The sequence below is a fragment of the Haliotis rubra genome, unplaced genomic scaffold (genome assembly GCF_003918875.1).
Source record: "Haliotis rubra isolate DU_JTF1 unplaced genomic scaffold, ASM391887v1 Scf556, whole genome shotgun sequence".
Taxonomy (NCBI): Eukaryota; Metazoa; Mollusca; class Gastropoda; order Lepetellida; family Haliotidae; genus Haliotis; species Haliotis rubra.
Genome location: NW_025767253.1, coordinates 528,634 through 555,309, shown reverse-complemented (window position 1 = coordinate 555,309; position 26,676 = coordinate 528,634). Strand labels below are relative to the sequence as shown.

The 26,676-nt window shown below is 39.5% G+C and overlaps 2 protein-coding genes and 1 long non-coding RNA gene across 3 annotated transcripts in view; 1 reads left to right on the top strand and 2 right to left on the bottom strand.

Moving 5' to 3' along the window:
• Window positions 1–26,676, top strand: part of LOC124253861 (neuropeptide FF receptor 2-like) — a 256,788-nt gene that overhangs the window by 83,043 nt on the left and 147,069 nt on the right. The gene's annotated exons all lie outside the window — the stretch shown is intronic.
• Window positions 1,318–10,879, bottom strand: LOC124253864. The gene is made up of 3 exons (XR_006892312.1): window positions 10,799–10,879; window positions 8,611–8,613; window positions 1,318–1,353 (listed from the first exon to the last, which is right to left on the bottom strand). It is a non-coding gene; the product is annotated as an uncharacterized LOC124253864 (long non-coding RNA).
• On the bottom strand, window positions 16,256–18,676 carry LOC124253858 (soluble scavenger receptor cysteine-rich domain-containing protein SSC5D-like). Its single transcript, XM_046687707.1, has 2 exons — window positions 18,659–18,676; window positions 16,256–16,873 (listed from the first exon to the last, which is right to left on the bottom strand). Exons 1-2 carry the CDS (start codon window positions 18,674–18,676, stop codon window positions 16,256–16,258), a joined length of 636 nt encoding a protein of 211 aa, XP_046543663.1.

The window sequence follows — 26,676 nt, the reverse complement described above, 5'->3', positions numbered from 1 at the left end:
TATGGAGTACAAGTCAAATAATGGACAACTGAAGATTTTAGTGAGGTAAAATCACACAAGAGCAGCAGAACAGTTTGTTGGAGCCTTTATCAAAAACACGGAGTGAAGACATATTATAATTATTGATGTTTGTATTTAATGATGCCTTGCATTCTCAGCTATAACCAGATACGGTAGTGATTAATGCCAAATGTAATGTAATGCAATGCCATTTAGAAATGGTCAATGTAAAAATTGTAAAAAGTGTTATGTTTGGAATAACACTTTCTCAATAGAGTACAGATTGTAGCGCCTCTTTGGGTTGAGTTCCATCTGGGACCAAAGTTCTCAAAAGTACTAATTCCAAATATAGCATTTGTAACATTTTACCATTTCAAAATGGCATTTTTTGGCCAAAGCCTGTTGGCTGAAAGCTTGCTGCATGGACTCACAGTGGAACAAATGTTCTTAAAGAGCTGGTGGTATCTTCCTATTCTTTATCGGCTTATCTGCAAACATAATCAAAGGTCACATCTCTAGTTAAGGAAATGTTATGCGTTTTTGCAAAAATACAAACTTCTGAGTTTCCTTTAAGCATGATTTCCCAGTGGACCCTGTTAAAGGTCAGACAGAAATTTGGATAAAGAAATCTTGATGGTGCAGGTGAGAAAGCCCTTGGGTGGTTGTAGTGTGTTGTTACATGGTCTCATGCCTGAAGGAAGGGGGACAGGGGTTTTACAGTAATCTCAGCCTCTGTCAACTTGCTGTATAGGTCAATATCATATATGGAATGAATTCATGGTGGCCCTATCACTGAAGACTATGTGGTCAAGTGATTCATAGTAGCACTAGTTCATCGTCATCTTTATCCTAACTGTTGTCAACATCATCATCATCATCATCATCATCATCATCATCATCATCCTCCTTCCATCATCATAATCCAGTCCCTTCCTGGCGCTCGGCTTAATGGGTACAAGGACTGGTCGGCTCGGAGTCAGTATAATGTGTCTGAGTGGGGTATTCATGCTTCACTGCGGCATGGTATCTCAGTGAGCTAGCACTATAAAACCAGTTTAAGTCTGGGCTAGTACAAGCCGCGGCACATACACATAGACACGCATGCACGTCGTCCACATATGAGCGAAACATTGTCAAGCACAACGTTAAACCCAATTTCACTTCACCTCATCATAATCCATCCATCCATCCATCATCATCATCATCATCATCATCCATCCATCCATCCATCCATCCATCATCATCATCATCATCATCATCGTCCATCATCATCTTCATAATCACCTGGGGACAGTGGTGGAGCCTAGTGGTTCAAATGTTCACTCGTCATGCTGAAGACCTGGGTTTGATTCCCTTCATGGGTACAATGTGTGAAGCCTATTTCTGGTGTCCCCTGTCGTCATATTGCTGGAACATTGCTAAAGGTGGCTTAAAAGCAAACTCACTCATTCACTCACTCACTCACTCACTCATAATCACCTTCATCATCATCACAATCACAAATACCCAGAACCGTCAATATACTGTCCCCTTACGTATTATTGTGTTTTTGAGCCCATGTGTTGTTGTGTGTGTGGCATTCTAGAAAAATACCAATTCTTGTTTTTGTGTTCTGTTTACGAAGTCATCAATTCTGGAAATTTCAAACAATTTCGTACCAAGCTTAAATACATTGGTAGATTAGTGGATGTGCTTTTGGAAGCATGAATATTCCTTAACTTAATCGAGGATACATTTGATGTTTCCATGCAACTTATTGAGTAAAAAATGTAATATAGAAAACTATTATGTCCATCATTACAAGAATCAATATCTTGTTTCATTTCCGTTACCAGTGAACACATGGCCTCAATCTAATATCTGTCTTAGATGCTGTCATTTATTATGCCACATAATAGTTCCCTGAGGACTACTTTTGTGTGATTTAGTACTCAATATTTGATTGCTCATAATTTATCAATTGCGGAAATGCAAATTGAAAACAGGACTTTCTACTTATTGATGATTTAATGGGCTGATGAAGGAAAATTTGCTTAGTAAAAAAAGAATTAATTAAATCTATATATTGTTTTAGATGAGCAGGAATAAATAGTTGTCCTTCGGTGAAACAATCAGTACTGCAGATTTAAATGATCTGTTGTACTATTTTATGGGACCATGAGTGTATATTTTCAGTTTGATGTTTGGCTTTCTGTAAATGGGTACCATTACCAGTGAGACAAGTTGTCTTTTATATAGAAACGAGATTTGTGGTTGGTTGGAAAAACCTTATTTTATCAAATTTCAGTGTTGGTGGCCGAGGAGTAAATCATTTAAGAATTTAAGTATTCACTGATTATAAATAAATAGCAGACTATTGAGTTTATTGTTGGTTTAACACTGTACATGAGCTTGATGATTTAGCCAGCGTGCAGTGCACTTTGAATTTTGATATTCTCACATCAAGATCGCTCACAGGCTCTCACTCACTCACACACTCACTCACTCACTCACTCACTCACTCACAAAAATCTCATTCACTCACAAAAATCTCACTCACTCACTCATTCTTACAGTAGGAATATTTCAGTCTGTTACAGTACTGTCATGGCAACAACATATACAATGGTTTAGTTACATTTATTTCTATGGCAACAGTATCTATGGTTTATATTACAATATCTATCAACATATACACTTAAAAAAAACCTTGATAGGAATAATTAGAATAATATGTCCATACCCCATTCTGCTTGTAATTGACAACAAACACGGACTGTGTAGTGACATGTTATTGAGCTGGTGGGCCCAGTCGTCTCAGGCACCTCATTTCCTTGTTGTGTCCTGGGTTCAAATCCGGTTCACCCAGATTATGTTTCTAGGTCTGTCAAAACCAAACATGTGAGACCTGCATCCCTTTAGACGTTCATCCCACATTAAGCTCACATGCTGCGATGTAATACTGTTGAAAGCAGTGTCAAACCCAATTCCCTCACTAACTCATTACGGATCCATGAAGATCTGGGTTAGAATTGATCTTCAGTAACCCATGCTTGTTGTAAGAGGCGACTAACGGGATCTGGTGGTCAGGCTCGCTGACTGGGTTAACACATGTTGTCATAAATCAATTGTGCAGATTGATGCTCATGATGCTGATCACTGGATTGTCTGGTCCAGACTCGATTATTTAAAGGACTGCCGTTATATAGCTGTAACATTGCTGAGTGTGGCATTAAACAACAAACCATTACATGGATTTATTCTTCTTTTCAATCCTTATTACATTTGAGCTATCAGATAAAATCCTTTTTCATTTTAGAAGTAGTACAAAGACATGGAAAATTTGACTTTGGGATAAAACCAACATGGCTGTGTAATAACGGACATTTCGTGACAGTTGACCTCAAACATCAATCAGCGCATGTTATGTCTCCCCTGCATACAGAAGGGAAGTGTAGATCATAAACACGCATTGAGAAATGCTTAATAGCTTTCATAGAAGTCTTCAGCAATTTCATGGTCGTATTCAGCAACAAGATAGCTCAATTATTCCATTTCTAAAGTACACAGAGGGAAAATGACCTCCTATGGAAAAGCATGATGATAGAATCATGACAAGGAATACTTGGCTGGATAGAAATCACACCATCATGTTCTTGAATACCGAATGCTTGCTTGTCCTGCACATAGAGCAGGCTACAAGAAATGAATTATAAGGCTTCGGAGTGAATAAGCTGTGGTAATGTAAAAATTAATATTTGATGGATGTCCGGGATTTTGTTAGATACTCATGTTGGTGTTGGACATAATGATCACAAGTGTTTTTGTGGGGTTGTAGATTACTAAGGGGTATTACAGAGTGGGTAAGTGTTTCAGGGTGGAGGTGGTGGGTTTGTGGGGTTGTGTAGTCTACTACTTGGCAGGGTCATTGGCAAGGTGGGGATAGGTGGGTTTACTGTGAAATGTGGGTGTGTCTACAGAGCACGTGGGTGGGTAAGTCTGCAGAAAGGTGTTGATTGATCTGCAACAGAATGTGGCTTTGTAGTCCAGTGTGGTTTTGATGGGTGGGTCTGGAAAAGACTGTGGGTGTGGCTACAGCGTGGTGCCATGTGTCATTAGCAGGGTGTTAGTGAGTAGGTCTGTACAAGAGTGTGGATGGGTAGGTCGACAACTGGGTGTGGATGGGTGGTTCGGTCTGCCCAATGGTGTGGGTGGTCGGGTCTACTGCATGGTGTGCGTCTGTAGCAGAGTTATGGATCTACAGAAGGGCATGTGAGGGGATCTGATAAAGCCCATGCAATGTGTGGCAAGTCTAGATTACAACAGTTTCTACAACAGTTCACTGAAAGTTAAGAAAGTCTCTGGGCTCCTTTTCATTATATTTCTATATTTTAATTAAGGAAAAAAATTGTTCTGTGAAATATACTCATGGAAAAGAATAAGGGGACATATGAAAGTACAAGTGTTCCTTCATTCTTTTCCAAGTTTCTTCACAAGGTATGTATTGCCTTAATAATTTCCCATGAATGAATATATATGTTCATTTCAGAGATTAACTGTTACTCTAGTCTTGTTTTTTTTCGTTCCATGGTCTTTTAGTATGATACAGCAATAGTTTCTTTAAGTGGGAGACACAAGAAGTGAGCGACTTTGATGAGCGTGTTCACTCTCAGGTCGAATGATTAATTGATGTTGCTACTCACGCTGAAGCTGATGAAGATGCAGGTGATTGCCACAGAGGAAGCAGCCAGGAGATAGAGAGTCTTAATTGTTGGTTAGCGTGTGTCCAATGTATTGCAACAACTTCCTAATTGTTCGACAATCAATTGGTCTGGAGAAGTGAAGGTCATGTAACATGTTCCATGAAGTAATACTGTGTTCCTTGATGCATATGGATTTACTGGTTGAGTTGGGTTTTATGTCGCTTTTAGCAATATTCCAGCAATATCACGGCTGGGGACACCAGAAATGGGTTTCACACATTGTACCCATGTGGGGAATCAAACCCGGGTCTTTAGTATGACAAGCGAACATTTTAACCACTAGGCTACTCCACCGCATGTGGAAGCAATTGTTGAAGGGATAACTTTACTGTGCAGAGTTGTGGCCCTTAGTTTATCAGGATCTACTGATCAGGGATACAAATCACAGACCTGTCCAGAAAAAATTAATATCTGTTTGGACCATACCCATGATTTCCCATAAGATTTTGACGTCACATGACTTTGGCTTTTCATTCACAAGAAGCTTTAATGTGGAAATGCTGAAGTTCTCATCAAGATTCTGTAAGACACAATTCACTCAAATCTAACAAATTCCATCGAATATATTCTATGTCTTAGATCTACATGACTTGTAAACAAGTTTGCTTATAAAAGAAAACATCATGATTTTTATGTCTAAAAGACATTCATCTTCCATAATAGTAATTTTTTTCTGTCAAAAAGTAATTACTGCACTTAATAGAATATGTTGAACATTTCACTGCCTTTATTTTCTTCCACACAAGAGCTATACAAACATCAAAAATAGAATCTGGAACCTTTTCAGAAACCTTTTTTTATTAAATTTACAAAATTATGCAAAGGGAATGGTTTGATTCCCACTATTAGAACTGTAAAGTGATTTTACTGCTAATGCACTTTTCTTGTCGAATTAAAGACGTTTCTGAATTTCTATGATGGCTTTTTCAATTAAATGGATTCTTAACATGCTTGACAATCTCTGGTAAATGACCTGCTTCAAATTATATCTTCATGCATACATTAATACCTTCATCCTCTAGAATAGGTCTTCAGCAACCCATGCTTGCCACAAAAGGTGACTCTGCTTGTCGTAAGTGGCCACTAATGGGATCGGGTGGTCAGGCTCGCTGACTTGGTTGACACATGTCATTGGTTCACAATTGCAAATATCGATGCTCATGCTGTTGATCAGTGGATTGTCTGGTCCAGATTCGATTATTTACACACGGCCGCCATATAGCTGGAATATTGCTGAGTGCGGCGTATATTCCTTGTAAAAAAGCCATAAGACCTCACTCACTCTTTCACTCACCAACTCACTCACTCACTCTATTGACCAGATTATGTGCAGGCAATTGTGTTGAATATATGCTGATGAAATACTTTAAGCAATATTCATTCACTCACTCACTTTCACATCAACTGACACGCTGATAATATTGAAATACTATTCAAGTTTGTACTATCACTATCTATCATTCACTCACTCACTCACTGACATTCACCCAACTGGTTCTTTTAATTGAACAAGTGTTGTCAGTAAAAGTAAAATCTGGAGAAACTTGATTTTGGAAATGGAATCAACATGGGTAATTTATTCTTCTACCAGAATCAACAGATCTGATTGATCTTTCCTACTTCAGCCTTGAAATGGTTGATGTGTATTTTCTGTATAAATTTACCACTTTGAAGAAAATCCATGGGCATGTATGGTGCTGACCTAGAAACATAATTGAGGCATTCAAACTCTTAAGCATAGGTTTCTTGTGTGTCCAAGGAGTAAATCTGTATATCAAATTGGGTTGCCTTAGATGACAGGTGACAGGGCCAGCCCTCCTCCTAAACGATCTACAAAACTTTACATATTTGCAGCAGTTCTTGGGCATATTGTTACAAAAGGATTACATGAGCCAATCAGAAGGATGCAGAATTTTCATTTCTTATTGAGACATTCCATGATTTCCTTGTTGTCAGTGACCAGGGAATTCTTGTAATGATGTTTATGGTGTGGTAGACTGACTGACTGACTGAGTTTGGTTTTCGCCGCTTTTAGCAATATTCCAGCAATATCACAGCGGGGGACACCAGAAATGGGCTTAGCACATTGTGCCCATGTGGGGAATCGAACCCGGGTTCGGCGTGACGAGCCAACGCTTTAACCACTAGGCTACCCCACCGCCCCTTGGTGTGGTAGAGCATAATTCTAAGATCGATAATTGTAATTCTTGTGGAACATGTCTGGCAGATGTTTTGTGTAAATATGTGGCCAATGTAATGATTTTCTTCCTGTCAAAATCATCAAACACATTTAGACATTGGCAGAGGTTTGGGAGAGGTCGACAGGAGCGAAGAAGGGAGCAGAAATGGACATGGGTGGTCAGAAGTGAGCAGTATTGACCATGTGTTGGTCGGAGTGAGCAGTAATGACCATGTGTTGGTCAATGTGAACAGCAATGAGCATGGGTTGGCAAGTGTGAGCAACAGTGAGCTTGGGCGAGTAGGAGTAAGCAGCAATGATCTTGGGTGAGTAGGTGTAAGCAGCAATAAGCATGGGTTGGCGATTGTGAGCAGCAATGAGCATGGGTTGGCAATTGTGAGCAGCAATGAGCATGGGTTGGAATTGTGAGCAGCAATGAGCATGGGTTGGCAATTGTGAGCAGCAATGAGCTTGGGTGAGTAGGTGTAAGCAGCAATAAGCATGGGTTGGCAATTGTGAGCAGCAATGAGCTTGGGTGAGTAGGTGTAAACAGCAATAAGCATGGGTTGGCAAGTGTGAGCATGGGTTTGCAAGTGTGAGCAGCAATGAGGTTGGGTGAGTAGGTGTAAGCAGCTGAGAGCATGGGTTTGCAAGTGTGAGCAGCAATGAGCATGGGTGAGTAGGTGTAAGCAGCAATGAGCATGGGTTGACAAGTGTGAGCAGCAGTGAGCTTGGTAAGTAGGTGTAAGCAGCAATGAGCATGGGTTGGCAAGTGTGAGCAGCAGTGAGCTTGGTAAGTAGGTGTAAGCAGCAATGAACATGGGTTGGCAAGTGTGAGTAGCAATGAGCATGGGTGAGTAGGAGTAAGCAGCAATAAGCATGGGTTTGTCAGTGTGAGCAGCAATGCGATTTGAAACGCACACAGACTTGATACAAGCAAATAAGTGTGGACTTTTCTCAGTATCATATTGAAACTGGCTGTTGAGTATATTTCCCTGAAAGAAGGCACATCAAGCCTCATCAAGTATTTGAAACATTTGTGCCAACTATTATGTTTGGTTTCCTCGTGTAAAGGGAAATACACATCTTGAAAGACAAGGACAATTCATAGTTCTCGTTTCATAAATGGAGGTTCCACTTTGTGTTTCAAAGTGTTTGTTATTGTTTCAAGAGTATCTGTGCGAGTTGTAGCAGCATCACAAGGCGTATACATGTTTTTGCTTCCGGCATAGTATCTTGTCAAAATCATGTGAAGCAATAAGATCTCAACAATGTGGACATTCAACCATGATTGAAAATTTTAATTTCTCAGTCAGAGGTTTCAAGTCACTTTAAACATACCTGTGACTTATTATTTTGCATATACATACTTCAACCAATGAATGATTTTCGTTTGCCTTTTTCTTCAAATTTATGTCCCTTGGTCAAACCAGGATCTGCTGATCATGAGTTCACCCAACGGGGTTCATATTAATTCAGGCCAAAGACCTGGGTTCGATGCCGCACATGAGCACAATGTGTGAAGATCATTCCTAATGTGTCCCCTGCTATGATATTGCTCGAATATTGCTGGAATATTGCTTAAAAGCTGCGTAAAACTAAACTCACTCACTCACTCACCACGTAGAAGTTAAGACATAGGACTACCTCAGACTGGTTGTATAGTACATGTAATATTGTAACCTTTACCATCTCTGAGAAGTTCATTCAGTGATGGAGTATCTCTAATGGCCAGCACTGTCGCGACAGTTTTGTTGCAAATGACACATTACGATCGTGTTACATTTGATTTGTCGGTTGATATCATTTTCAAGACAACATTTATCACCTCAGAAAGTAAGCATGAAATTTATCCATAGAAGCAAGTTAATATTGAAGATGTATTGCGAGCAATGAAAGGTATTGATTGTTGTTTATACAGTTGTTTTATATGTCATTTTAGAAAGGGGCAAGCGTCTAGATTTGTGTGTGTGTGCGTGCATGCGTGTGTGTGATTTTGGAAAGGGAATTGAGTTATGATTTCTCCTATTTTTAGTAATCTAATGAATATTCAAGGAGCCAACATGATTTTAGAAGATTAGATGATTTCACATTGATCCAACTAATTTCTGTTGGCACCAACAGGATTTCACATGAAGCCTTTTTTTTCTATTTTTACAAAAATCCAGTATGATTTCAGGAGTAACCCACATTCCTTCACAATATGACAGCATATTTTCTCAGAAGTAACACATGATATCACAAAGGTCAATCATTATATCACAAATATCCAACATTATACAACAAGAATCCTTCATGATTTCACAAGCAGCTAGTATGATTTCACAATAAGCCAATATCATTTCACAATAATCCATCATGATTTCACAATAAGCCAATATCATTTCACAATAATCCATCATGATTTCACAATGAACCAATATCATTTCACAGAAATCCATCATGATTTCACAATAAGCTAATATCATTTCACAGAAATCCATCATGATTTCACAATAAGCTAATATCATTTCACAGAAATCCATCATGATTTCACAATGAGCCAATATCATTTCAATTAAATCCATCCTGATTTCACAAGTAGCCAGTATGATTTCATGAAAGGTAATGATTTGAAAGGAACTAACAGGATTTTGCAAGAGGCCAACTCGATTTCATGACAGTCCTTCATTAAATGTCGCAAGAAACCAACATGTTTGACATTTTACTTCATTTCTTCTAACCTAATCTAAACTCTCAGTAGTCTTACAACAAGGGCATCCTGACTTTTAATCTTAATTTAAAAAACTGCAGCGAATGTCAGAAAGTCATTAGCTGAGACCAAAGACAAAAGCTGGGGTCAATTTTGTGAAATTCTGGTCACCAAGGCTTTCTGAAGTAGAATAATTCCTGAAAGAAAAAACACTAGCAAGTTGTTTTTTAGGATCAAAGCAATTGAAAAGACGATGACTATCGGTATAATTTCTAACTTAGTTATGTTTCTTGATATCGTTGGTAGTGCAGTGTGGCAGCAGTGTTTAGTGGCGGTACTTTAAGGCCTTCTGTTATTTCATTTTTGGTTTTCAAAGATGTTGGGGTAAAACATCATGTAGGTGGTCAGTTGTGTTTTGAGTAATTGCTATGATAAACACAAGGTCACACCATCATAGAAGCACAACTGTAAAAGAATGCTTAAAGATTATTTTATGTTCTGTTATTTTGTTGTTGGTGTTCGTGGATTTGGGGGTACAATTTCATACAGGTGTTCATGTTTTTTTAAATATTGCTATTATAAACACAATGTCAAACTATTATAGAAGTGTAACTATGAAAGAATACTTAATGATTATTTTTTATTACATTTACGATTTTTATGATTTATTTACCTATTTTTCAAGAACTGCAGTGCTGCAAATCTTAAGTCATTCTTGGTCCACCAAATCAGCCAACCAAATCCAGGCCCTGATTTCTCGAAACAAACTTCAGTTTTTACTCAAATTTCAAACTGAGTTTGACAATTTGAAACAACTGAAATTTTAACTCAACTGCATTTTTAAAATAAAAAAGCCCAAACAACTTAAGTATTCTATCCACTAAACTCAAATTGCCTACTATGTTTGAGTTTAATATTGATTTCAGTTCTTTCTGGGAAATGCATTTTCCTGCCTTTTCTCAAAAACTCAGACTTAAGTTTGTTTCGAGAAATCGGGGTCAGATTGTCATTACAGTATTGTCATCTGAGGCCATTGATAATATGGATGTATTTTATGCATGGACAGTCTGATCATCCATTACATCTATGTTTATGCCCTTGCACTTATCATTAAGTATCTGGTTGGGTGGCTTTGTGGGTAATGTAGTCACCCATCATGCCAAAGGTCTGGGTTTTATTCCCCACATGGGTACAATGTGTGAATTCCAATTCTGGTGTCGCCTGCAATGATTTTGTGGTAATGTTGCTAAATGCAGCGTTAAATCATGCTCACCATTTATTCAGATGAATGAACACTTAACCTGTAGAGTGATCTACAAAGTCACAGTTGATAATTCCATTTAGGAAGAATATAAATAGTCAATTCTTCATTTGTTTATCAAGAGGTTCTTTTTTAATTACTTACAGAAAAGTATATAAATACAACAGAATTTTTTTTTTTTTAAAAATACATCCTCTACATACAAAAAGGAAACATTTCCGACTACAGTTGCACTTTCACATTTTTTAAAAGAATAACTGGGAGAGAGTTGCGAAAGCTTTAAGTGAAGTGTGTCCTGATGTAGAGATTGTGAAGTGAAATATAGCATAGATTTGCTAGTTTCAGGACTTGACAAACATGGGAGTAAAATCATTAATAGAAGATATGCTGTTTGGTTCCTAGATCTGTCTGTCTGTCTGTCTATGACCCATGAAGGTCCAGGTTAAAATGTGCCATGTCATCGGTTCCCAATTGCGCAGATCGATGCTCATGCTGTTAATCACTGAATTGTCTGGTCCAGACTAAATTATTTACAGACTGCCGCCATATAGCTGGAATATTGCTGAGTGAGGCGTAAAAACTAAACTCACTCACTCACTTTCCATCCATCCGTCCATCTGCCTGTCTGTCCATCTATCTGTATCAGACCTCAAGTGTGTCTGTGTCTGTCTGTCTGTATTTGTCTGTCTGTGAGAGATGGAGAGATTGAAGACAACATTAATCTACATTTCATCTCACCTGACCTCTCCTTAATGGCTGCACGCTATCAGTTATTTCAGTGATATGAAATGTCTTGGCTTCTCTTTCGTTTATCAAAAAAGCATATCTGTATGAATAGAAAATATGACTTGAAGGATTTCAAGTCAAAGTCAAACTTTACATTCTAAAGGAAAGTACACAATTTTTTGGAACTGTGTCAAGAATTCTTTCAAACTCAGCCTCCCACACATGCAAAACAACTTTCTCCACATCCATGTTTTCATCGTGACAGAGGAATGAAACCAGTTCCGTGTTACCAACAAGTCATTGAACTCAATTCCTCTGAAGTCTAAGCACCAGGATTACCGATTTGTCAGGTATTCCGTTATCCTGTCAGTACCAGGTATCCAATAGCCAGCCTGCTTACAACAGAGTTCGGGCAAAGTAGGAAGGTGAGGTTACAACCAAAATGATGTGATACAAACCTCTCACCCAACCATTCCCTTCCAGGAACCATTTATTCTAAAATTAAAGCACAGTGCTGAATGTCTTGGAGAGACGTGGATTTATGATGTGGAGTGCTCTTCCTCATTAGTGAGGAGTTCTGCTTGTGGGATAGCGTTCATATGACTCTGGGTCCGTCGTGAGTTACCACTGCTGCTGTTTGCTAGCGGTAGTGCTACAGCTGGCTCTCTGACTGCCGTTTCTTAAAGGCGATTCATTGATTGAAGTCGGGGCATATGTGAAACATTAGTGTTAACTTTGTGTGGCATTGTTTGGGATCTGTTTACAAGGAGGTAAGAATTTTCTATTATCGCTGTATCCTTGTCTGAATGTTAACAGAGTCTGATAATGATAAAACAATGGAAAGAAAAATGTAAACTATCAATTTGGGAGTTATTGACAGTGCAATTGATACTTTGTTTTGTTGTGTTCCTAATAGGATGAAAGCATGTTTTGACACTTAAATGGCTTGTATACAATTCTCTACAAATTTACAGTGCTGTGTGTACTTGTATTGTGTAGTTGTATGATATTTTTTTCTATCAATAACTTGACTACTTAGGAACAGAAACTTGAAAACAACCACGTACCAGGAGACATGAAAACCAAATCTTTGATCGGTTGTTTTATTTGAAGTTAGGTCGTATTTAATCTTTGTTTTCTGAAACTCTACATTAAAAAATTAAAGTATTACACTCACATCTGAGAAAGTATTATGAAATAGAAAAAGTCTTACATTTCTGAGTTGATTTTTAGTGGTTAAAACCACAAGAGGATGCTTGTAGGTATCAGCTTACAAGACTTGCTGTCTGCCATGAGCTGGCTGGTCTAGTGTAAACTTTGTCCCAAAGCGATGATACCTTTCAGTATTGTATGCACAATGGGTGTTTCTTCAAGGTTGTTATTGCATATTATAGCTATCAATTTGGGAGTTATCCTTCGTCAGGCAGTTAATGGAAGACCTCAGCCTTCTGCAAATGATAATGCCCTCAAAAATAGCATTACCCTTATAATACTCAAGTGACTTAATGACTTGCGTGGCCATGGATATCAGGGTTAGCATTAGTTGTCAGCAACTGATTCCTGTTCTTAGTCAAACATGCTAACTTGGAAGATGAATGTCATTGTACCCCAATTACATAGGTCTGTGCTCATGACGTCCATCACTGGATCTGGTACAGACTTAATTCTATAAGCTGATAAAGTGATACCATAATTATGTCTTAATTCCATAGACCTGTGCTCATGATGTCAATCACTGCATCACTTCTGGCTTTCCTGATGCTTTAAGTTGACATGCATCCCAAGGTAACTAGAACCAGTTCAAATACTGATAAGTTAAACTCACACACTAATCCACTATATTTGCAAATTATTCCTTAATCCACACGGTATCCCTTAGAACTGTATGGTCAACATTCAAAAGGTTTTACTGTGGAATGACCGTGAAGATCCGGATCAGATCTGGTCTTCAGCGACCCATGCTTGTCATAAGAGGCTATTATTGGGATCGGGTTGTCAGACTTATTGGCTGGTTGCCACGTCATCGTATTCCAATTGCATAGATCGATGCTCATGACGTTGATCATTTGATTGTCTGGTCCTGGCTGGACTATTTTAGCTAGAATATTGCTGAGTGCTGTATTCAACAAAAAACAAACTCTGTGACCCATTGTTCATTGATATGACATTTTTCTATCTGGAATAATATCTTGCCTTTCTCAAAAGAAATGTTCTTTTTGTCGAATGTGGAAGAAGGTGGATGATTCTAAAAGATAATTTTGTACAATTGCTACGTCACGATCACATTCCTGTACTGAAAGATATCAAGTCACAGAAGTGCCCCGAGCTCCACAGTTGGAACTATCTCCTTGCAGCTTGATACCATGAAGGCAACTAAAACAGTTTGTCTGGAATTAAATCTTCCCTTTATCAAATTGAATGATAGTATTGTAGATTTCAAGAAAGCCAATGACATTTCTACTTGAAATCAAAAGATGAAACAGAAAATGTTTTTGACTGGAATTATATGTTCCCTTTATCAGATTGAAAGTTCAATTATATCTAAATGTGCATAAAAGCCCTTAAGAAGAAGGTTTTAGTGAGTTTGTATCATTTGTAAAAATTATAGGGTAATGTCAGTTCCTTTGCGAACCGTGAAGATCCGGGTTAGAATTAGTCTTCAGCAACCCATGCGTCTTGTAAGAGGCAACTAACAGGATCGGGAGGTCAAGTTTGCTCCCTTGGTTGACACAGTTCAATGCTCATAATGTTGATCACTGGATTATCTTGACCAGATGCGATTGCTTATAGACCGCCGCCATATAGCTGAATATTGCTGAGTGTGGCATTAAACAACAAACAATCAATACATTCCTTTGTGGAACTGAAATCTTACAATATATTCCATTCCTGTCAAAGAATGTGTGAAGCCCATTTCTGGTGTCCCCCGCCGTGATGTTGCTGGAATATTGCTAAAAGCGGAGTAAAACCAAACTCAGTCAGTCAGTCCTGTCAAAGAACAGCTTTGGAAGCTAAATGGAAATCCTGCTAGTGAAGGTCAGTGTGAAATATATCATCCTTGAAAGATTCATTTTAATTTATTGCCTCATAAATTGTTTCTGAACCATCATTCCCTTTCATGGAAACAAGCCACTTCCTTTGAAGGCTTTGTGATTTGTTTATGAATAATTGATTAAATTCAAAAAGTTTTTATATAGCTGAAAAGTTGAAAGGGTTATTGAAATTTTTGAAATAATTTAAACTGGAACCTAGGATCAGAGTCAATGGCATGGGAGAAATGATGAAATATAAAATATTTATTGATTGGTTATGTTATATTATACAAATATTTCTTCTGCTGCTGCTTTATATATCCTGTATATTGTATATCATAGATATATATCCACTTTGCTCAGATGCTATTTCAGGAACAACTATTCATTGTTTGAAGTTTCTTAAATGAAACTCAAGAAAGCAGAAATATCAAAGGCTAGACTTGGTACAACAAAGGCTTACAAAGATTGGAATTACTTTAAACAAGTTGGTAAGAAAAGTAGGTGTCTGTATTTATGGAAAGGTCTGTTGGGTGTTCAAGGAGCCATATTTGCTGGGTTGGAATTTGCTTGCAAAAAAAAGTATTCTGTTTATTTTCAAAGTCTTAATAATAGCACTCATGGTAAGGAGTGAAGAGCTTTTTGTGGCTTGAAATAGTTTGAATGGAGATCCTGTGCAACATTGTTTAAAAAATATTTTTGTTATCCCCTGCAACGCATTTTGCATGGTGGTATTAAAATGGACGTCCGTGTGTGCATGGTACCATCCGTCTGTGCGTCCGTCGGTGCACATTTGTCTTTTCCGGAGCAGAACTCTAAAACGGTTCAATGTTTCTTCACCAAACTTGGCACATAGATAGATCTGGTGGTGTACTGGTGCCTTTTGGTAGTTTTGGAATTCTGAATCAAATATGTTTGGCGTTTCCATGTCAACAAGTTTGACTAAAACTGAAATTAGTGGTAGTGCTCTTTTCCAGAGCACAACTCTAAAACCATTCACTATTTCTTCACCAAACTTGGCACATAGATAGATCTGGCAGTGTACTGGTGCCTTTTGGTAGTTTTGGAATTCTGAATAAAATATTTTTTGCATTTCCATGGCAACAAGTTTGACTTAGACTGAAATTGGTGATAGGGTCCTTTCTGGAGCAGAACTTTAAAAACCTTTCAATACTCTCCTTCCACTTTTCTATATACACACCTAAATATTTGACATAATCATAACTCGTAGACATAATCATGAAGAGGATTTTGCCATTGCAGGGGATATTGATGACTTTGTCTTCTTGTTATGAATGTTTTGGTTATGCTTCTGCAGGTTTTTGTACTGTGTGCCAACGTCTAATTGCAAGGGTACATCAGGGTGAAATCTGTTTTAACTCCTGTTGTTGATTAAACGATCATGGCAGTTTTCTGGCTGTGCTGTTAAAATGAAATGTTGTTTTTGTTAAGGTATGAAGATATGGTGGTATAAATAGCTGAGCGATGACATGTGTCAACATGTGTCAACCAAGTCAGCGAGTCTGACCACCCGATCCTCTCATGACAAGCATGGGTTACTGAAGATCAATTCTAACCCGGATCTTCATGGGCTGGCCATGTTCCATGTTGATATTGCTGTGGTCAGGTTATCTTGGTGTGGCAGTGTTCTGACAGTGTTGGTGTGGCAGTGTTCTGACAGTGTTGGTGTGGCAGTGTTCTGACAGTGTTGGTGAGGCCGTGTTCTGACAGTGTTGGTGAGGCCGTGTTCTGACAGTGTTGGTGAGGCCGTGTTCTGACAGTGTTGGTGAGGCCGTGTTCTGACAGTGTTGGTGAGGCCGTGTTCTGACAGTGTTGGTGAGGCAGTGTTCTGACAGTGTTGGTGAGGCAGTGTTCTGACAGTGTTGGTGAGGCAGTGTTCTGACAGTGTTGGTGAGGCAGTGTTCTGACAGTGTTGGTGAGGCAGTGTTCTGACAGTGTTGGTGAGGCAGTGTTCTGACAGTGTTGGTGAGGCCGTGTTCTGACAGTGTTGACAGTGAGGCAGTGTTCTGACAGTGTTGGTGTGGCAGTGTTCTGACAGTGGTGGTGTTCTGACAGTGTTGTGTTCCGTGTTCTGACAGTGTTGGTGAGGTCCGTTCTGGGTGTTGGTGAGGCAGTGTTCTGACAGTGTTGGTGAGGCAGTGTTCTGACAGTGTTTGGTGTTCTGACAGTGTTGGCAGGCGTGTTCTGACAGTGTTCTGTTAGTGTTGGTGTGACCGTGTTCTGACAGTGTTGGTGAGGCAGTTTTCCATGTTTTGATCAAAAGTGAACTCTAAGAATTCAAGGCTTAAATATGGATTCCAGACCAAAGAGTGAGTGAGTTCAGTTTTACGCAGCACTTAGCAATATTCCAACTATATGGTACAGCCTGTAAATAATTGAGTCTGGACCAGACAATCCAGTGATCATCACCATGAGCATTCATCTACTTAATTGGGATCCTTGACACAAGAAATACTGGTGGTCTGTTTTGTGGACTGCTACTGATTTTCACTGATGTTTGTATGTTATTTGTGAAGACAGACGTCTCAACCCATTGATCAGCAATCATACTGAGATTGAAACCACTATCTCACTGACCCACTCAGTGACTCACTCACTCACACCCATACACACCTATCTAAAATGGCCCACCAACTACTAACCAAATTCTCACCAACCAACCAGCAACCACTCACCATCTTGTCACTGACACCAACTATTCACCCGCAACTACTCACCATCTTTTCACTCACCATCTATTCACCCGTGAACTTTTCACCCACCATCTATTCACCCACCAACTACTCACCAACTTTTCACCACCATCTGTTCACCCACCAACTACTCACCAACTTTTTACCCACCATCTATTCACCCACCAACTACTCACCAATTTTTCACCCACCAACTATTCACCAACTTTTTACCCACCATCTATTCACCCACCAACTATTCACCAACCTTTTACCCACCATCTATTCACTCACCATCTATGCACCCACCAACTTCTCACTCACCATCTATTCACCCACCAACTACTCACTCACCAACCAACCACCAACTATGCAGCAACCAACCACCAACTACTCACCAACTACCTACCAACTATCCACCATGTTCTCACCATCTACTCACCAACTACCCCACCAACTACCCCACCAACTTCCCTCTTCATCAGGGGGGGTGTAGTGGTTAGAGCGTCCGCCTGGAGAGCGGAAGGTCGCGGGTTCGATCACGACCGCGTCATACCAAAAGACGCTAAAATATGGTACTTGTTGGTCCCTGCCTGGCGCTCGGCATTAATGGGTACAACAAAGACTGGTCGGCTCGGAGTCAGTATACTGTGTCTGAGTGGGGTATTCATGCTTCACTGCGGCATGGTATCTCAGTGAGCTAGCACTATAAAACCAGCTTAAGTCTGGGCTAGTACAAGCAGCTGCACATACACATACACACGCATATGCACGCTATTCTCATACTGTTAAACCCAATTCAATATTCTCAAGCACTCATCATGTTATCACATGCCCAATTTCACCTCACAAGCTCACCAAAATAATTACCTTTTTATTCCTCAGGACAGACTCATCAGAGTGTCTGATCACATGCCAAGATTCTAGTAGGTTCACAACATCAAGCTCAACAAAATAATTACCTTTCAGGGCTCACTATATTCCTTCAGACATCTAATGGAAATATGTTTGGCAGTATGACCATAGTTTGTCTAGACCATAGTTTGAATCATCTGTTTTCATTCTTTGTATACAAGGTGCTTCAAATTCATGTCTTCTGTCACATCAAAACGCTTCAACACTAGGTGCACAGCAATGGGATAATTGTCTTGTTCTTCAGGGGAGGTGGGGTGGTGGGCTAGCCTAGTGGTTAAGGTGTTCACTTGTCACGCCGAAGACCCAAGACCGGTGACCCAAGACCCAATGTGTTAAGCCCATTTCTGGTGTCCCCCGCCGTGATATTGCTGGAATATTGCTAAAAGCGGCGTAAAACCAAACTCACTCACTCACTCACACTCTTGTTCTTCATCATTTTAAAGTCAGAATCGACCTTCTGATTGGCCAGTTGTTGCGTGTTTAAACCAGGTGGTAGGTCAACAACTACGGATTTCATGACAGCTTTACTTTTGATGACACAAGATTCAAAATATTTATTTCACAAACATTCCATGTGGAAACAGTGACAATATTCTTAACTATGTTAGCGAGATATATAATGAGTCATGGTAACAATACATATACTATATACAAATGTGTATAATCACCTAGGACAATCTAGAGGTCTTCTAGATTTCTTTGAAGTTGTATACATGAAAGCAGATTATTTCTGTGCTGTCCAGTTCATTATTTGTGAAAAGGAGGCTTTGAAAGTAATCAATTTGAGAAGAAAGGGAATTAAATAAGGAGTGTGACACATCTGAATATTACTACAAGACATCAAATAGTGTTCTTCATCCTCAAGGACTGAGCATTGAGACGTTCCTCCAATGGCGTAGGTGTTCTTGTTCTGCTACCCAGTTCAGTTAGTCTGTGAACACTCAGTCTAACCTTAGTGAAGTGGGTTCAGTGTTTTTGATGTGACATCACTTGCTATGCCTTGTCAATGTAGACCTTATGTTCTTGCTGAAGTGTCATACTGAGAGTCTGCTGTGAGTGCTAGACAGACTAATTGTCATAGAATATGTCAGCGATAATAGGCTTTGTGATGTGTAATTGTGTGTTGAAACATTCATTTGTGACATCTGTCAATTAAGGGATGTGAAAGTCTGAGCAAACTGAACATTTGTATACAACCAAGACTGATTTGTATTTAGAAGTTATTCAGGATCTATTAAGGTTTTGGAATAAGATTGTCTGTACAAGAATATTCATAGAAAGGACCATCATATTCTCAAGAGCTAGACCACAATATTTTCTCAAGAGCAACAATATTCTCAAGAGCTAGACCACAATATTTTCTCAAGAGCAACAATACTATATTCTCAATAGAAGATCCCCACTATATTCATGTGAACAAGACCACCATATTCATATGAGCCTGACCACCATGTTCTCCAGACCAAGACCACCATATTCCCACAAGAGCAACAATACTATATTCTCAATAGAAGATCCCCACTATATTCATGTGAACAAGACCACCATATTCATATGAGCCTGACCACCATGTTCTCCAGACCAAGACCACCATATTCCCACAGACCAAGACAACCATATTTCCAGACCAAGACCACCATATTCTCAAGGGCAAGACCTTCATATTCTCCAGACCAAGACCACCATATTCTCAAGGGCAAGACCGTCATATTCTCCAGACCAAGACCACCATATTCTCAAGAGCAAGACCACCATATTTTCCAGACCAAGACCACCATATTCTCAAGGGCAAGACCATCATATTCTCAAGGGCAAGACCATCATATTCTCAAGGGCAAGACCATCATATTCTCAAGGGCAAGACCACCATATTCCACAGACCAAGACCACCATATTCTCAAGGGCAAGACCATCATATTCTCCAGACCAAGACCACCATACTCTCAAGAGCAAGACCGCCATATTTCCACAGACCAAGACCACCATATTCTCAAGGGCAAGACCGTCATATTCTCCAGACCAAGACCACCATACTCTCAAGAGCAAGACCGCCATATTTTCCAGACCAAGACCACCATATTCTCAAGGGCAAGACCATCATATTCTCCAGACCAAGACCACCATATTCTCAAGGGCAAGACCATCATATTCTCACAGACCAAGACCGCCATATTCTCAAGAACAAGACCACAATATTCTCAAGGGCAAGACCATCATATTCTCAAGGGCAAGACCATCATATTCTCCAGACCAAGACCACCATATTCTCAAGGGCAAGACCATCATATTCTCAAGACCAAGACCGCCATATTCTCCAGACCAAGACCACAATATTCTCAACAGCAAGACCACCATATTTCCACAGACCAAGACCATCATATTCTCAAGAGCAAGACCACCATATTCTCAAGGGCAAGACCACCATATTTCCACAGACCAAGACCATCATATTCTCAAGGGCAAGACCATCATATTCTCAAGGGCAAGACCGCCATATTCCACAGACCAAGACCACCATATTCTCCTGGGCAATACCGTCATATTCTCCAGACCAGGACCACCATACTCTCAAGAGCAAGACCGCCATATTTTCCAGACCAAGACCACCATATTCTCAAGAGCAAGACCGCCATATTCTCCAGACCAAGACCACCATATTCTCAAGGGCAAGACCTTCATATTCTCAAGGGCAAGACCTTCATATTCTCCAGACCAAGACCACATACTCTCAAGAGCAAGACCGTCATATTCTCAAGGGCAAGACCGCCATATTCCACAGACCAAGACCACCATATTCTCAAGGGCAATACCATCATATTCTCCAGACCAAGACCACCATACTCTCAAGAGCAAGACCGCCATATTTGCCAGACCAAGACCACCATATTCTCAAGAACAAGACCACCATCTTCTGATAAACATGACCACCATATTCTGAAGAGCATGACCAAATTATCCCAACAGACCAAGACCACCATATTCTCAAGAGTCCTCTCTTCAGATATGAACTTAACATCCTGCAGGCAATGGTGCCTGTCACACAAGAGCCTGGATTTGGGGATTCCATTGAGATATTAAGGCTCATTACCCTAATGGTTGCTTCAGGCCCTTGCCCTCCTGTGAGCAGGAAATGGGGGGAGGTTGTAAACTTTCACTATCTTGGCATTTTTACATTGCTAGGATGATAGCAGCCTCAGTGGTTCGTCATCTACTCTTATTACAAGCACACACTACAATCACAAGTATGAGTTTGACAACGCCAATTGTGGTAGTGGCGCTTCTGATTGATGATGATGATAATGGCGATGGCCACGACAATGACGATGGACTAGTGCTACTATGAAACAGATGACCACATTTGTCGTTTAGTGATAGGGCCTCCATGAATTCATTCCATATGTGATATAGACATACACAGAAAGTTGACAGAGGCTGAAATTATTAATGAACCCCCAGGCATGGACCATGTAACCACAAGTAGGAGTTGAACAATGCCAGTAGTGGTGATGATGATGACAGTCACAAAAGTGGTGCTGGTGCTGGTGCTGCTGGTGCTGCTGCTGCTGCTGATGATGATGATGATGATGATTACACAACAGTGAAGACAAAGGCAAGCACCAGAATTTATTCACACAAAATCTGATTCACCTATTCAACTCAGCTCCCATTCCGCTTCACCCATGCCAACTTTTCCAGTTAACCCGCATCCAACAACAACATGTCACATGACTGATAGCATTCCTTTCTGCCCCAGCTCCATGTATTTATCAACACTCCATGAGGTAATCAAACATAGCTGTTAAAGCCGACCAAATATTCATGAACATGAACAGATTCAGCATCTCCTGCAGAAAGCATTCATTCCCACAGTCCCTGAACCACATTATTTTCCCCACAGCCTAGCCCTCCCAGCAATGCTAAAGCTATAAATGAAGCAAGTCTAGATTTCCTCAGGTTCAGGTTCTGAATCTCCCATCTCACTGGGGCTCCTTTTCAATTTAAATTGGTTTATTTGTTACTATCAAAATTATATTTATTGAGAGACTAAGCGTTAGTCTACCAAAAGCAGTGCAAGATGAGCCGTTACCACACAGGGATTTTCAGCTCACGGCCATTGATTCTCTCCAAGGGAAGACACGTTACTTGAAGAGTCTCATACTCTACTCTAAGTTGTCCCTTTAAGATTAAGCCGTAGCTTGCTAACTGTGAGCTTGTCCCAAGAGATTCATCTGATAGACTGTTGAGATGATTGTTATCTCGCCATTAGTGACCTTTTTTCCAATGGCTGAAATACTGTAAAAATATGTATTTTTTTCTGATGAGGGATTTGTGTTTTTTGGCTCATGTTTTATAAGAAGGGTGGTTTGAAATGTTGGCATCAAATGGATCTGAACATGGATTTTATTCATTTTGAATGTGTGATGGAATATTGTATTGTTTGAGACAGATGTGTTTGTTTTTCATTCTTAATGGGATCTTGTGTGGTCAATTTGCCATCATTCTCATTATCACAGATGAGGATTCCAGTGCCTGAGATGGCTCCAGTATTTTAAGGTCACCAACCAATCAGTCTATTTACGTAGTTATCCATATGATCAGAGAGTCTGTTTTCAGGACACATCAAGGTTGCCTGTAGATTTAACAGCTACATAAAGCTTAGGTTTCAAATGTTAAATTTAATGAGGTGTAAACTGCAGGTAACCTAGCTCTACTTACAAAACACAGCATTAAAATTTGAATTTACATCTGACCAGGTGAGCTACAGATCATCATCGTCATCGTCGTCGTTGTCGTCGATATCATCATCATCATCATTGTCGTCATTGTCAGTATCATCATCACCATCAGTATCTTCATTATCATCATCATCTTTATCATCACCATCATTGTCATCAGTATCTTCATTATCATCATTATCTTTATCATCATCATTGTCATCAGTATCTTCATTATCATCATCATCTTTATCATCATCATTGTCATCAGTATCTTCATTATCATCATTATCTTTATCATCATCATTGTCATCAGTATCTTCATTATCATTATCATCATCATTGTCATCAGTATCTTCATTATCATCATTATCTTTATCATCATCATTGTCATCAGTATCTTCATTATCATCATCTTTATCATCATCATCATTATCATCAGTATCATCATCATTAATATCATCGGCATTATCATCATCAGAGATTGTCATCGTCATCAGTATTATCATTGCCATCATCATAATCATCATCAACAACATTTTCATGATACTAGATTAATCTCTTGCAATTTTGTGATAGACTTTGAATCATCAGGAATAACAGCCACCTTGTTGAAATTCAAAAGCGCCACCACGTCCCCTGCCCTTCACGTTGATTGCGGTTTAATTCTTCCGGGACTTGCCGTTATGGAATGATGTATTGATTCAAGCCAAGCGTACTTCATGATAACATGGTGTTGGTTATTTGATGTTATTTCTGTTTCCTCTTCGTCCACGGATCCCAGACCAGACATGGTAGGGAAACGGTTTCAGAATTTACTTTTAATCTGATTTATTATTTGAAAGTGTCCATGTAGCCAACCCATATGGAAGTGGCAAATTGATGTCTTCTATGAAATATCATGTTTTACACGGAGACTTATTTTTATGCGGAAACGTTGTTTTGGTGTCTGGAAAAAATGATTAAGGATATATCCTAGGCAGCTGATATGTTTTTTCAAGAGAATGACCCGTTAAGGTACATTTTTTAGGATGACAGGATTAAACAGACTAAATTTACGCCAACTTTTTCGCTATTTACCTTATTTTATGGTTTTCTATGTGATCACATGGAGCTATTTTCTAAGTAGATTAATATTTATCTTTAGATTCATTTTTGAATCATGAGGTTGGAAAAATAATATGTTTCTACGAGTTTACATACTCTATGGAATTTGGGTGACAAAGTGTGATTGTACACAAAAACAGTGATTACATTTAGAAAACAATTTATATGATCCCACATGGGCTCTCAAAACCTTTCAAAGGCTGCAGAAATGATTCATATAAATCCTTGGTTGGCCGGAATATGCTGTTGTTGAATCCATGATTACTGAACAAAATTGAAAAATCTCAGATGGTTTTGTTGTAGTTGTAATTATAATTCTATTTTATTTGACTTATGGGGGCAGTGGGGTAGCCTAGTGGTTACAGAGTTCGCTCATCACACCGAAAGACCCGGGTTCAATTCTCCACATGGGTACAATGTTTGAAGCCTATTTCTGGTGTCCCTCGCCGTGATATTGCTGGAATATTGATAAAAACTCACTCACTCACTAGTGCTGTGAAGGTCCAGGTTAGAATGTGTCTTCAGTAACCCATGCTTGTCGTAAGAGGCGACTAAAGGGATCGAGTGGTCAGGCTCACTGACTGGGTTGCCACATGTCATCGGTTCCTAATTGCGCAGATCGATGCTCATGCTGTTGATCCCTGGATTGTCTGTTCCAGACTGCCGCCGTGATAGCTGGAATACTGTTGAGTGCTGCGTAAAACTAACCTCACTCACTGACTCACTCACAAAGTCCTGGGTTCGATTCCCAAGATGGTACAATATTTAAGCTAGTATCTGATGTTGTGTCTGATGTTGGTAACGTACCAGACTCACTGTATCGGTTTCTTGAGGTTCCTATCTTGATATCTTTATTGGTACCATGTGTGATATAAAGATATATCTCTGTGAAATTTTGGTCATGAACAGCTTTACTGATGCCACCCATGTCTTTTATGTTGGAATCAAGTTCTCGCTGCTGCAACTTTGAATAGTTCCGGCTGTATCAGTTGTGTTAATGAATTGTTAACGAAGCATAGGACTTCATGGATAACATCTTCTTGCTCTATGTTGTTGTTATCTCTAAAGTTGTATACTTGACTCATCACCTTCTAGAATGACGAGCAGACAATAATGATCTATTGCCAAAATAGTGAGGTGAGGTGAGGTGAAATTGGGTTTAACGTCGTGCTTGAGAATATTTTGCTCATATGACGACGTGCATGCGTGTGTATGTGGATGTGCGGCTGCTTGTACTAGCCCAGACTTAAGCTGGTTTTATAGTGCTAGCCCACTGAGATACCATGCCGCAGTGAAGCATGAATACCCCACTCAGACACATTATACTGACTCCGAGCCGACCAGTCCTTGTTGTACCCATTAATGCCGAACGCCAGGCAGGAACCAACAAGTACCATATTTTAACGTCTTTTGGTATGACGCGGTCGGGGATCGAACCCACGACCTTCCGCTCTCCGGGCGTACACTCTTACCACTACACCACGGAGGCGGTCCCCAAAATAGTAATGACACCCTGATATTTTCCAATATGTGGGGTATCCTGCCTTATCGGTGGCATCCATTACAAGCACATGCAAGGCCAAGTCAAGTGTAAACCTAAAATATACATGCTATAAGTAGATCATTTTTTATCCCTAATGTCCTCCTCCATACAATTTGAAAGCATTACTGAGGTCATTAATTTTAAAATGCTTATCAAAAACCTTTAGAGCATGATGCCTTTTGAAATCTTTGTAGAAAGAGCATGTTTCGTTTACCTGAAGAGTTGTGAATTAAAGACACCCAAGGCTGGAGCTGCCTGAGTTTGGCTCCATGGCAATGTGACTTTGGAAGGTTGACGTCATCCATCTTGTCATACAGTCTTGTTGGAAGCATTGAAATATCTGTTAATGAAAACAGTACAATTCTCGGGTTATTCTGGTGTGGTCTAGTGGTATAAGGTGTTTGCTCGTCACCCCGAAGACCCCGGTTCATTTTCCCTTATGGGTACAATGTGTGAAGCCCATTTCTGGTGTCCCCCGCTGTGATATTGCTGGACTTATGCTAATGCAGCATAAAACTAGTGTTTAAAACTCCCCAAATTCCAAGCCAGACAAACAGACTGGTAACTTAAAAAACTCACCAGTCCGGATTAGTGGTGGTCCGATTAATTGAAATAATCGAAGATTGGTCGCAATGACAAAACGACCAAGCAATCGATCATGTTTTCTCATAATCGAACACAAACAATTTTGGAACACTTGTTTGCAATAAAAATATTTTTCAAAAGGTTGATTTTGTCTTGACATTGCATAAGCACTACAAGCTCGTTCCAAGTCATGATTAAGTTTATCTTAACAACTCCAGGAAATGTATGTTTCTAACACACTAGTCATCCTTTAAAGATGTGAAATTGGCAAATGCATTTTGTGCAATTTGCGGAAAAAAACGAGAGAACTACATGTTTTTTCATTATTTTTTCTGCATTAACAAACATAACTAGGAAAATTTGATAAATGACGCTAACCAATTATTTTCGATGATTGATCGGTTGTAAGGAACCAATCATCAATTATGAGATTTACACCAATTCCCAACACTAGTCCGGATGCAAACTTGCCTGTCCAGTTTTCAA